We start from the raw sequence: 14,152 nt of genomic DNA, 5'->3' as shown, positions 1-14,152 counted from the left end.
TGCACTGGCTATCCCCGCTGTCCCTCAGGCCCCGGCCACGCCCCCTTCCTCGCTCGCCATTCTCTCCTGTTTTCGGTGACAGCGCGCATGCTGGGTTGAGCCGTGTTGCTGGGCTATGTGACCTTTGACTCGCCGACTGGCGTGTGCGAGGCGATCGGCTCCCAGGAATTGTCCGGAATGATGAGAAAGCAGGAGCGGCCGCCGTCGCTGTTCCCAGAAAAGCGCACAAAGCCGCCCGAGCCGTAGCGAGCCAGCCGCCAGACACAGGCGTGCTCGAGAAGCCGTAACACACGCCGAAACAACTCTCGTCTGTCCCACTTCTCTGCCTCCCCCCTCCCTCCTCTTGTTTTCTCCCCCTCAGCCCCCCACCTTCCCCACTATCTCTGACACATTCAGCTTTCCCCAGCACCATCCACCTACATATCGGATTAAGAGCTGCTCCTGCTGCTTTTGCATTATTATTTTGATACCCGGTTCGCGCAAAAAAAAAAAAAAATCAAGCCAAATATTTTTTTAATAAATCTAGCAAACATGATGGCGGCAGCTCCCATCCAGCAGAACGGGACTCACACGGGGGTGCCCATAGACCTGGACCCGCCGGATTCCAGAAAGAGACCGCTGGAAGCCCCTCCTGAAGCAGGCAGCACCAAGAGGACAAACACTGGTGGTGGGTACTTCGAGTTTATCGCTGCGAGACTCGTGCGATGCCAGGAGGAGCAGTGAGCGAAATTAAAGAAACACAAAAGGCGAATGGAACATGGCGACCAATAAAATATATCGATATACTTACATTTATTAGGACACTTTATTCTAAAACAAAAGCGGGCTCTTGGACGTGATGGCTAGCGAAATGAGGTGTTACGGCTCGGTCAAGTCGCACCGGCGTGCCCGTCCGCGCTCGTTATATAGCGTCCGGTCATATGCGCCATCACTTGTCAAAGCGTGCAAGTAAACTTCGCATTCGTGGATCCGCTCCATTGTCTGCTTGGATAGTCGTTAATAAAAAAAAAAGTCTCGAGCCCGGCAACGGCGTTTTTCCTTTCCTTTCGGTTTACGTACAGCACGTCTGTTTTTGGTGGTCGCTCGAGCAGATGCGCGATCGGCGAGCGAGGAGACTGGCCGAGGGTGTCTGTCGTTTACTCGTCTTGTCCATCTCCGCTGGGCTCGTGCTCGCTGCTGTTGTCGCCGTCGCCAGTGCTGGTGGCAGGTCCGCGATGCTTAGGCGAGATAACCTGCGGAGGGGCTGCTCACTCCGCTTCACGGCCACCTGAGATGGGCGCCCTTCTCTGACGAGCTCAAGTGCATTCGCTAACCGCTATCGTCGGATGCTCCATGTCGCACTCGCTGCACACTTGTTTCCTCGTACCTGCCTGGCACACCTGCATGCGTCTGTCATCATGCTGAACGGTAACTCTTAATGCTCTTAATGATAATACTAATAATAATAATAATAAATGAAAAACCACGCGGGTCCTTCAGGCTTTATGTATTAGAAGATCGTTTCATTATAATGAGCTTTGATGTGATCACCGCCGCCGCCGCCTAAGAAGAAGAAGGAAAAAAAGAGAGAGAGTGAGAGAGCGAGAGAGAGAGAGAGAGACACGGCATGACTCGGACGGTGCGCTTGAACCTAACGTGACTTGTGGGTCTGGTGATGGGGGGCACGACTGAGCATTTTGGGTTGCCGAGCCGCAGCGGCTGCGGGGAGCGTGCCGGTGGAGCCCAGGCTTGTCTTACACTTGGTGGACGTTCACGTGTGTTTGCTAATTGAACTTATTGTTTGTACTGTAACGGTAAACGGCCATTTCCTGCGATGATCACCTTCAGACAGGACCCTCGGTGTTAACGTTGTTCATTTGTTGCATTTTGCCGGCGATTGTCTCTCTCTCGGCGTGAAGGCGTTGTTGTTGCTGCTGCTGTCCGTGGCACAACATTGCATCAATTAGAAATTCATGACAAATCACGGGGACCTCAGTTGTCATCTGCTTCCACTTTAGACTCCGGCGACAATGCTCCCTACCAAGGAAACGGGAATACAGTATCCAAGTAAAGGAAGACGAATACCGGTTTCTGTCGGGGGGCTTCTTTTGCGGATCATTCCATTCACGACTTGGCCGATACATTTGCAGCCCCTTTTCTCCCTCTTTTCAGTAACCTTCCCTCATTCCCCCGACTGCGGTGTATTCACTGAACGCGCGGGCCATCATCGTTCTTTTTTTTTTTTTTAGAACCACTTGTTTGTTTGTTTGTTTTCTTTTTTTCATTTTATAATAATGACACACTTTGAACGTTTTCATTCTTTCTCTTTCTCCCTCTCTTTTTGCAGAAGACGGTCAGTTTTTCCTAAAAGTCCTCATACCAAGTTATGCTGCTGGATCTATCATTGGGAAAGGGGGGCAGACGATTGTCCAGTTACAGAAGGAAACTGGGGCCACCATCAAACTGTCCAAATCCAAAGATTTTTACCCAGGTAGGTGCCGTTTCTATTTTTGGGTGCTTTTCTCGCTGACGTGGAGGAGCGGGCTCTTGCTCAGGCTTGACGCTCATTCATTGCCGTTCTCATTCCGAGGGGGTCTTCAGCGCCTGCCTGTCTGCCTTCGCGTCCGTTTGCATCAAATGGGGGGGGCGCAAGTCGGCCTGACGAGAACTCGGCGAGCGACGGACGCGGGCACGCTTGGGGCTCGCTCGGGTTCACTCCAAGGCGGCCGCCGTGATTCGGGGACTGGGGAGGGGGCGGCACCGCCGACCCTCGGGTGGACTTGTGAGGCGTCTGCGGAAAAGAAGCTTTGGAGACTGAAGATGCGCTGTCTCGTTTGTTCACGTCTTGTCAAAGTGCTGGCAAAACTTTGGGTTAGCGAAGGTGTTTGGTGCCATTGGATGGGCTCTCGAGAAGACGCTTAAGATATGGACGCTGTGTATCCGTGCTTGCCAGGCAGGTGGTCGTCGGGTGGTTAGGTTTTTAATTCTGGCCACGCTGAGAAAAAAAAAAAAAATGAATTGTCGGTTAATCGAGGATATGGCTGATGATCGGCAATCGTGTGTTTGTTTATTTGTGTTATTATTATTATTATTATTATTATTATTATTATTATTATTATTATTATTGTAGCTATTTTACTTGTCACATACACACACATATGTATATATATATATATATATATATATATATATATATATATATACATGTACACACACACATATGATAAATATATGTATGTGTCCGTATATATATATATATATATATATATATGTGTGTGTGTGTGTGTGTAATTCAGTGTTTATTTGTATCTGTCGGTGTGTATATATATATATATATATATATATAATGGATGCGTGTACACATGGTATTGTTATTTCATTTGCATATATATAATGATACCGACTGATATCTCTGAAATGCTGGACTAAATCAACAGTTTAGCGATTGGACATTTAGACAGTCACTGTGCACGTAGACATCCCGCAGTCCTCCTGGAAACAGGTAGCTTTGTAAGCTGAAATCCATAGCCAGTTTAAGCCCAGTTGTGTGTACATCTGCACATAATTCACATGCACTTCTATACGTATGTGTGCTCAGGTGTACACTTATATTTTGTGTGTATATATATATATATATATTGTGCTAAACAAACATGTCTAGAGAGTTCCATGCATATGCTGTATACAGGTAGATATGCATACCATACAGTATATAATAATTGATGTATTCAGCACACATGTGTATATATATGTTTATCTTTATATTTGATTGCACTTCTACATGTGTATGTACACAGATGTATTGATATATATTTTATATGCTTTTGTATATATGTGTTTGTTTCTGGATTTAGTAAATGTACGTATAAAGAGAAAGAGTATATTATTACACACTTTAAACAGAGAGAGAGAGGCAGGTACAGATATGTAGGTAAATCTGTATGGAGGCAGAGACGCGTGAAAGTTATGTATGGACTCGTATATAAATGTACATATATAGGAATTTACAGATAGAGACATTGATTTCTTGGTAAATATGTAGACATTCTCCAATATATATATATATATAAAATATGCTGTATAATATGCTATAAATGTATTTCTGTGTATATACAGTATATATAGACACCCCGCGCGTAGACTGATTCCCGTTGTGTCTGCCTGTCTGCCTGTCTGTCTGTCTGTCTGTCTCTGCACAGTATATTCCTGATTTAGATTTACTTGTGCCGTGATTCCGAATACATACAAGTGTCTGCGTGATGATCTTTGTGTCTCTTGCTCGTGAGTGTACGTCCATTAAGATGTGCCGTAGCGTTCATCGTGTCTCTTCAGGCGGTTCACGCACACACGCACACACACACACACACACACACGTGCACACACATATTCAATCCCGATTCATTCCGATTCCCACTGGCCTCTGCGCTGCTTTTCCCAGTCCAGTTGGTGTCTGGGAGTCTCCCTGTAATGGAGCAGATGGGTTTTCGACTTTGGAGGTTAAGTACGTCGACTTGAGCGAGTTCCGTGGAGCGGCCTGAGCAGCTGTTGTGTCAGGCAGACATTTGGAATATTTCATTTTCATATCCACAGTGAATTGTGGTGGGGTGCGTGTTTGGGAGCTTCAAACGGTTGATTAAAGAGAAAGGGGAGAAGAGCCCCCCGATGGAGCGTCAGGTGAATAAGCGCCAGCCACGTGTGGAAGGCAGTGGCGCTCGAGTGTAAAGTCTTGGCCCAAGTTGTCCTCGTTGCGTGTGCAGTTTGGACCCCGACGTTCTCCTCGCTCCACCATCCTTTGGTCGTCACTGCGCGCCAGTCAGCTGTCCTGCCGTAGGTGGCATGTGGCTGAGCGGCTCAATTTCTCGCTCTGCTCGGGCCTTCAGGAGAACACGACGTGGCTTTTCAAGGGGCAGTAAATCTTGCTGCATATCAGGGATGTCGTGCAGTTAACTGGATGCGTGTCTGCTGTGGCTTTGACATCTGGAATGTGGCGCTGGAGAACCTGAAATGCTTTGAAGAGTTTGAGTTTCAAGCAAATCATCCCCAGTATTCCTAACTTTAGAAGTTAAACAAACAAAGCACCCGGCAGAGACGGCCCGCTGGTCCTCCCCAACACAGAGGTGTCCTCCGCTGGCCTGTGTGGTTTAATTTTTTTCTTTTTCACCATGAGCCTGTGGAATTTTCGGAGGTCCTGGCATTCTCCGTGCTGCTGACTTTTGGGCTCCTTCCAGCCCTCGGCTCATTCACGCTACACGCAGGATGTGAACGTTTCGCTTCTCATAGTTAGCAGCAGAAACGAGAGGACATCGGTCTCCCGCTTTCTGAAGGCTTTGCCCTTTTGGTCTTATTGTTGATGGCTCTCGATCGTCTCCATCGTTATCGTTGTCTTTCCTCCGCACATTTCAGCGTCTTCCACGGTCGGCGCACAGGCCGGCTGAATGTCGAACCTGCACGCCTTTGGGCCTCCACATCCGTACTGAAAGGACTGGTTTGTATTGAACTCCACATCCATACTGGAAGGACTGGTTTGTATTGAACTCGGCTGGGCCTCCTTTCCACTTCTCTTGGCATGACTTTGAAAAGCAGAAAGCAAAGGCAAAGCTGCCAAGCCTTCGAAGAGGAAGACGATGGACATTCGGTCCAAAGATGTGAGATGGAGAGAGTTGTGCAGGGCTGGGCACCCAGATGTGTATGGGCATCAGACGGCACTCTTTACCTGCACGTGGTGAGCAACACGCAGGCCGTGGACACTCGACGACGCCTCACCTTGACACTTGTGTCGTCTGCCATGGAGGGTCATCTGTGGTCTTAATGAATGATAGACAGATAGTGAGAGAGAAGGAGCGGTAGATTTAATAGAACTACTGGACTGGAAGGGCACTTCACGTTCTTGTCAGGTGTGGACATGTCCGGCCAACACAGCACACCTTAGTCCCCTCTGACGCCGGGATTATCGAGCAGAAGTAGCAGACCACCAAATGCCTGTTTCCCTCACCTGAAGAATCTCACAACACATTTGGAATTTAAGAACTCCCTATATAAGAGATAGAGGAGTAGCTTGGAACGGCGCTATATAATAGGTTCTTTACTGTCATGTGTTGGCGTCCGCTGGCATTCTTACCTGCACGTGGTAAGCAACACGCAACCCGTCGACACTCGGCAGTGCCAGGATTAGGGAGCAGAGGAGCGGCACCTGCCCCTGAAGGACCTCCGACCACAACTGTCATGGGGGGTCATCAGATGTGGCTGCTAATTATGGTTAGATGGCTCAGTGGCTAGACGAGTCGCTATGTAAGACACAGACAGATAAGAATGGTACCACGCGGTGGGTTTGTAAGTCCACTACTGTCGTGTGTCCCCACTTGATTGTCCGGCCGACATGCAGCACCATTTTCATCGAGCAGAGCTCCCTGAGCGCCAGGCGTCTTGTGTCTCCCTCCCTTCCCTGGAGAATCTTACGGGGCTAACGATGCATCTGTCCATCCGTCCGTTCTGAAACCCGCGTGTCCTGAGCTGGGCCAGTGGAGCCTGTCGCAGCATGCTTCAGGCAGGACAGGGCGCCAGTCCATCGCTTCCACTGAAACGCTCACTGGGACCAGCTTAGTGACGACGACTTGCCTAACCTGCATGTCCTGGGGCTGTGGGAGGAAACCCAGGAGGGTTAATGACAGGTGACAGTTAATAAGAGTTATTTAGATGGATCAGCTGGACACCCGCCGTGTGACTCGTAGACAGAGAGAGAGAGAGACAGTGACAGTGACAGTGACAGACAGCTTGGCATGGGCCTGTACAACAGTAGCACCACACAAGAGACTGATAGACTGGAATGGCACTATAAAGAAGAGTCATTATTGTCACAGGTTCAGTGGCTTTCTTCCTGGCAGGTGCTAATCGACACCCAGCACATTGTCACCCTCTGATGTCATCATTAGTGAGTGGGACAACCTGACCTCCAAACTACTGATAATGTCCCCTGGCCTGTGCCACCTCTGGTCCTCGCATTGGTGTGTGTGTGTTCTCGTATGTGAAATGTGTGAGCTTCACTGATGGCGTAAAGCCACTTTGAGTTTGTTCATCCCAGCCAGACTGGACTTTGGTTAAGGACGTGCATGGACCTCCAGGCCCAGTCACAGTCGCTGAGTCTTTCTTTACAGAGTTGACCCTCGATGACCTGGCATCTTCGAGCTGGTGGAGGTGCCCAAGTATTTTAGACTCTTGAAGGGCCTCACTTGCAATGCAGCCATCTCTGTTTATCTCGAGAAGATCGCGATCTTTAGAGAATCACATTTGTTTGCTTAGGACATTAGAAGAACTGAGATGATACCAGACCCTTCGGGCTAACAGAGCTTGCCAGTCGTATCCACTTACACACGCGGCCAACATAATCGAGTGACATCAGTCTGGGGGCTGTTTGGGAACAGGTGTGACAGGACAAGGGGACAAAACTGAGTACCACAGGTGATGAGCTCAAAACAGAAGATGTCAGAGTGACAAACCCTAACAACAGAAATTCCCCAAGCAAGCCAAACACGAGGGGCTTCCGACACCTCAGTACACTTCTGAAGGGAGGTGGGCAGCCAGGAGCCACACATGCCAAGAGTCTGGACTGAGACTTGATAGCACGCAGAGCTTTAGTGTATAAAAATGAATGATAATATTGATAAGAGTCAAAGCGTCACCAGCGTCCTGTGACCGTCCACTAATGGCCTCCATTTGTGACTACCTTATGTGCCGGAGGGTCTGCTGAGTGCACCTTCTCCGTCAAGCTTTACCGTACAGCCTCCGTCATTTGTGCCGTTTATTAAACGCTCAGCTTAGCTCACGGCTGATCTCTCAATTTTGAAAACAAGACCCCGGCCGACCTCGGTGGTGTCGAGTTTCAAGCGCCCCTCTGTGTAAAATACCAAAGAATGCTTGGTGGAGCCCACTTGTCAAATTCTTGGCCTACAAAAAAGCATGAGACGGGCGGCGTGTTTGTCCGATTAGCAGGACGCATTGAACGAGGGTCTCCTCTGGGTTTATTTTTATCTGTCCACTTTCCATCGGTCAGGTCACCGGGGAGCAGTTTATTTTTGGGTAGAGATGGAGTGGAAAAGCTGCTTCTTCCAGCATTGGGGCAACACGAACCTGCCTGCCCCCTGGTACTGCCCGCCCGTGAGCCGCGTGTCTCTCTCGGCTGGCCGTCCGTGTTGTCCCTAAAGTGTCGAGTGCCTCGTACTGGTACATGCAGACGATGCCGGCTCATTTTATTACGATAAGCTAAAAGTGGAGGTTCTCCAGTAATAATTCTAGCTGCGGCTTGCTTCATTCACTGGACACTCCCCCGCGTAAATCTTGGTTTGCTTTTAGACCTGCCCACAAAAATCACAAAGTTCTCGGCGGTCCTCGGGAAGAAGGCCAAGAAACCTCGCGTGGCTCCAACTTTGTGCTCCCGCTATTTCTACCTTTTTTTTTTTTTGAGCTTTAGGTGTGTTGGAAAAAAAATATCAAAGGGGATTCTCTGCGTGGAGTTGCAGTTGTGATGCCTAGCATGATTGAACCGGTTGCTACGGTAACGGGCCCTGAAGATGATATCGTTTGGCGCAGTGTACATGATGTCTGTACTAAACAGCGCGCCGCCGAGTCAGGAGCGTCCCAGATAATCGCCTGCCTCCCCGCCGCCTTCAGAGCCCCCACTTGCTTCTGTGTTACCCTCAGACGGCAAAAGAAGGGGACCTTCGGGGACGAACGTCAGACACCCGGCGGGGATCGCAAAAGTTGTGTTGAGATGCAGGCGGGGTGGGGGGTTTGGGGGGCAAGGCTTATTAATAAAAAAAAAAAGCTATGCTAAAGATATGGAACACGAGTTTAATATCTGACACCACCGTACGGCCGTCGTTAGGGAATGGCGATTTAATTTTATATCACTGATAGGCAACAGGAGTGCACGTGTGTGTGTGTGTGTGTGTGTGTGTGTGTGTGTACAGTATGTCTATGCACGAATATGTGCGAAAATGTGAGTGTGCATACGTGTAAAGCGGCGTGTGGATTAATATGCGCAGTCCTCGTATTGCCGTTCTCATCTCGGGTCCTCCCTGTGTGGACTCTGCGTGGTCTCCCTCTGCCTGAGTGGGATTCCTCTGGCTGCTCTAAAGACATGCAGCTTAGGTGAGGTGGCCCTAGTGACAGTGTGTGTGTGTGTGCGCTGACCCTGCGGTGGACTGCCGTCCTGTCCAGCTGTTCTTCCTTCCTTGCGTCTGATGATTGCTGCCATAGGCTTCAGCTGCCCTGGATAAAAATGGATGGGGTGGCAATTTGTATTTTTTACTGTATATTTATGGGAATATCTCTGTGTATATGTGTGTAATTTCTGGGCACAGCCAAGGGGTGCAGGGGGTCCTGTTTGGTCAGCACAGGTTGGCCTTTCTGTAGATGCTGGGGTCCTCTTGGCTTCAGCAGGTGCACACCGTGGTGGTTTGTGGCTGGGCTGAGGGTCAGAACCTTCAAGTCCAACGTTGAAGTTCTCAGCCGTAAAAGGGAGGGGGAGGGGGTGGGGGTGAGTGCCCTCTCCAGGTCTGGGATGAGGTGCCACCTCAGTATCTCAGGGTCTTCTTCACAAGTGAGGCCGGAAGGGAGTGGGAGATCTATGGCAGTATTGTGACTGTTGTACCACCCTGTCATGATGAAGAGGGGGGCAGAGCTCTCGATCTACCAGTTGGTCTGCGTTCCTCCACTCACCTATGGCCACGAGAGCTGGGTGGTGACTGAAGGAGTTGATGACAGGTAGGAGTGGCAGACATGAGCTCCTTTGTCGGGTGTCTGGGCTCAGCATCTTGAAGTGAGGCCGCTGCTTCTTCTCATCGTAAGGAGCCAGTGGTTATTGAGCTGGTTCAGGCCTCTGGTTTGGACGTCTCCCTCTGGAGGTGTTTTTGACGTGTCCAACCGGGGGAGACCCAAATCACACTGGGGGAACTTCTCTCTATCCCCCCCCAACGGAGCTGGATGAGGAGGCAGGGAAAAGTAACACCAGGGCTGTACCTGTGACCCGGACCCCGATAGGTGGCAGAAAATTGATGGAATATATATATGTACGTGTGTGTGTGTGTGTGTGTGTGTGTTAGGAGCACTCACTGATACAGTGCTTTGCTGCACCCACCGCATGACAAACCAACTCAGGATCCCAGATTGGGACCCGCGTGTGCCATGCAATGGGTGACACCTCAGCACCACACAAGTTCAGATGGAATGGAACCAGTGGGTTGTTTTTTTTGCAGTGGCTGGAGTGCCAATTCTGCCACCAACACCCAGGCTTTCCCTGCAGATTGGAGGGCCCACGTCATCCCCAGGACGGAGCAATTGCAGGTTAAGGGCCTTGCTGAAGGGCCCAACGAAGTAGAGTCACTTTTGGCAACCTTCCGATTACCATTGCAGATCCCTAGCGTCAGAGCCACCACTCCGCCCGTGTGTGTGTATTTATATGTAAATATCATAACAGAGGAGCCGCAGAGAACGTCTGTGCGTTGGGGTGCCAACTGACTGAATTCCAACAATGGCTCATTTGTCAGTTTGAAAGGTGCATTTAAGTGAGGCGAGCTGCCCTCTGCAGGGTCAGGTCAAGGTGCGGACTGAATGCCGACTTCCTTTGGCTTCTCTGTTCGTATAGTGGAAGGGGCGGAGCTTCGGGCTGCGAGGTGGAAGTGACGTCGTGATTCGCCGGAGTCGTCATGCTCCGTTCAGTGGCCATGAGTGACTGTGCTTCGCCGTTAGCCTTCCCCGTCTGTGCGTGTGACAGCATTGATGTGTGTATTTGTGTGCGTATGTTAAGAGTTTGGTCCTTGTCTCTAATTTAAAACGAGTTCCTCTATCAGTTCAGTTTTTTTACACTCATTTTGTGTTTTTGGCCCATTGATTCGAATTCCTTTTCATTTTAAATATCAAATATTTTTTTGGACCATTTCATCCTCCATTTTGTCATTTCCTAATCGCTGCCATTTTGGCTTCCCGTTGTTAGGGCTAATGCACCGGTTGTTAGGGGCGTGTCCTCTAAGGTGTGATTAACTTCCTCGTCTGAGCTGCGGATACAAAACCTGAATCTCTCATCACTTTTGCTCTCTTTTTTGATTTTTGATATTTTTGTCCTTTTGCTTCAGCTTTTTGTCCCTGAATTTTGTCTCTTGCTTGGGCTTAGTCGCGTGCTCTTTTGGATCTCCTGGTTGGGATCCTTTCTCCTGGCTTACTCTCAGCCGTAACGGCTTATGTGAGAACGTATCTGTCGTAAGAGAACCAGACCGGACAAGGTAAATGGTGGGGGCAGCCCGTGTAATGGGCCCGCCAATTAAATGAAATGTAAGTGAGGTGACGCTGGGCCTCGGAGGTCCATTCTTCTCAAAATGATTCGCTCGTGGAGTCCGAGGCCTGTTCTGCCAGTTGTGGCTCCCTAACTGAACTCCAGCATCTGCTGGCGGCTCTTCTTATATTCAGTTCTGGGCAGAAGAGGCGGGAGCTTTCTGATGTCACAGGAAATGATGTCAATGCTGAATGTTTCGTTCTGAGGGTATATGGGGAGAAGGAGTTAGTGAGAGCGCCGAGCCTCTTGGTCAGGAGGTGAATGGCCGCTCCTCTGACGTGTCTGACACTGTAGGTATAAATGCATTTATTTAGCACACGTGTACAGTAGGTGTGTGTGTTTAGATTTATAGGGGTAAATTAACGTACCCCTTTAGTACGATCTCTCTGCATGTGAGTGAATACAAGTGAATGCACAGTAAACGTTCATGCGAGTGTATCCTGAGTGTGTGTACTGTGGAGTTTGGGAGACCCTCAAGAGATCCTCCAACATTCAGGCAACTTGAAAGTTACAACAAAAATAAGAAGAGGAACTGTACTCAGAAACAAAGGGACAACTACAGGCAGCACACAAAGGGTGGGGACCACTGTGGGACGAAGCCATCGGGGCCAAAGTGAGCAGAGAAGGACCCGGCCTGCTCCGTAGAGGGCCACTCAAGTAACCCTTCCAGCTTCTCACGTCTGAGCTCCTCCCGTGAGTTGAGTTGTTGTCCAACTGCTACCTCCCTGGACTGAGGTAAAGAAGGTGGTCCCACAGTCAGGACTTCCAGGGTCCTTCCATGGTGTCCTTCTATCTGTACTACGAGTAGAGAGTTCTGGAAAAGATCAGATTGTCTGCCCTCTAGCAGCCTGGAGAACCTCCAACACACTCCTACTGGTAAAATAGGCTCCTGTGGTCACCCATTAATGTCCCTTAAGGACTAAACTGTCCTCTTTTTTTACACACATATTCAGATCACGTCCATCAATCCGTCCACCCATTTTCCATTTTTTTTCCAGCAAGCTTTGTTGGTTCAGAGCTGCAAGGAAACTGGGTCTAACCTGGCAGTATTGGGGGGCACAAGACCATCACAGCATGCAACATGTGGCACATGTAAGATCAAATTGATAATGCCCCAAATGTCCTCTTTGATGACACTTGGTGGGTCACCCGTGGTAGTTTGGGAGGCTGGCATTGTGTTGCGTGTTTTCTAATAACGTCACTTGAACGTTTGGGACCAGAATGTCCTCCTTGACTCAAGGATGAGTACTCCCGGACGGCAGAAGAGTTTACTTGACGCTCATCGTACTTACATGTGAGTGACCCCCTGCTTGGTGTTCGCCCAAACCCCCGTTGAACTCTAAGGCTGTTGCTACCCAGATAAGCTTTACAGGATACGTATATAAATAAGCACAGCATATGCGTATTCACACGCAGGCACAAACACATTGACATAAACATCAAATCGGTTCTGAAGAGAAGAATCGGAGAGGACCAGCTGGGCAGCCCATTTAATGAAGGTAAAATAAGCAAAACCGTCAATGAGAAATCACCGATGTCTCACCTCCAGGACAGCCTGGGCTCGCCATTGCCTAGTCAGCCACTCAGTCTGCTCCTCACATTCTTCAGACGCAGCTTCCCAAGTGAACGCTGACTTCTAGCGCCATTGATTTTAAAATCGTCCCTGGGGCGGAAGGGGTGAGGCCTTCAGTTGTCAGGGTCCATCTTGGGACTCGTCCTCCAGTCTGCGGAGAAAGGAGAAGAAGGAGTTAGTGGCTCTGCATCCTCAGGTTCTGGGGACGGGTGGCTTACCTCTATAGAGCTCTGCAGATGTCCCCTGTGCACACACATGTGACACAATATATTTATATACTGTACATGTACACATGGACCATATACAGTATATATTTGTCTGTGTGTATATATGTATGTGAAATATCAAAATGTGTGTATTGAATATGTGCGTTTATTGGTGTAATTGATGTCTGACAAGCTGGACTTTATATTGTAGTCCCGTCCCATAACTCCAGATTTAAAACACAGTGGTTACCTGTCAGCGGCCTACGTGAGGGCTACATGTTCTCCCCGTGTCTGTTTGGTTTTTTCCTTCAGGTCCTTTTACTTTTCCTCGCACGTCATTAGGTCGTCGATTCTAAAGTGGCCCGATGTGAGAGGATGTCCCCTCCTGTAGGCCGGAGTCCCAGCCTTGCCTTCAATGTTACTGACCGCTGAGTGAAGACAGCAGAGTGTAAAGTGTCTGCTTAGGGTAAACCCCAGTCAACCTGAGCTCTTGTACTTATGAACTAGCTGTCAGGCTGACATTTCAGAAATCAATGTAGACCTCAGTGTTAACCATGTCATGCGTACGTCTCTGTTATGTGGCATTTGGCATGCGGCTCGTAAAAGCAGTGCTAATGTTTGTGATGCGCCATCTGTTGAAATGATAAGAGACATACAGTAGCAACCGGACAGACAGACAGACAGACAGACAGACAGACAGACACTTCTCTTTTTATTAAGAAGGATTCCTCAGGACTGAACCCGTGGCTTTGTAGATCCAACCCAAATCATTCTTGTTAAACGTAGAGAAGCTAAAAGGGATTGTAAATAGACAGCCGTCAAGTAAAGCCAGTTCAGTGAAATGCGTCCCGGAGTCCCCGTCCATTCCCCACACCCCAAACTGGCCCACTGCAGCACAGCAAACCCACGGCTAGCAAGTGAGCAGCAGTTGTAAAATCAAGCCAAGGAGACAAATGTAATGTTAGGCGAGATGTGTGACCGAGCAGAGCTCATTGTGTTTCGGTGAACGGAAGGAGTCCGGTGTCGGGTGTCTGACCGTCGATTAGCCTCCCTTAAAGTCTAAACCTTCCC

The 14,152-nt window shown here is 49.1% G+C and overlaps 1 protein-coding gene across 5 annotated transcripts in view; it reads left to right on the top strand.

The window, feature by feature from the left end:
- Positions 1–358: 358 nt before the first annotated feature.
- Positions 359–14,152, top strand: part of LOC120518265 (RNA-binding protein Nova-1) — a 174,863-nt gene continuing 161,069 nt past the window's right edge. For 2 of the 5 annotated variants that reach the window (XM_039740934.1, XM_039740930.1), the window contains exons 1-2: positions 359–667; positions 2,327–2,470. In XM_039740934.1, coding sequence (XP_039596868.1) covers positions 532–667; positions 2,327–2,470 — 280 coding nt within the window. In that variant the 5' untranslated portion in view covers positions 359–531. The other 3 variants (XM_039740933.1, XM_039740932.1, XM_039740935.1) reach the window with 3 other exon arrangements.

Source organism: Polypterus senegalus, chromosome 18 (assembly GCF_016835505.1).
Source record: "Polypterus senegalus isolate Bchr_013 chromosome 18, ASM1683550v1, whole genome shotgun sequence".
NCBI lineage: Eukaryota > Metazoa > Chordata > Cladistia > Polypteriformes > Polypteridae > Polypterus > Polypterus senegalus.
The sequence above is the reverse complement of the archived record's forward strand: the minus strand, read 5'-3'. Positions and strand labels throughout refer to the sequence as shown.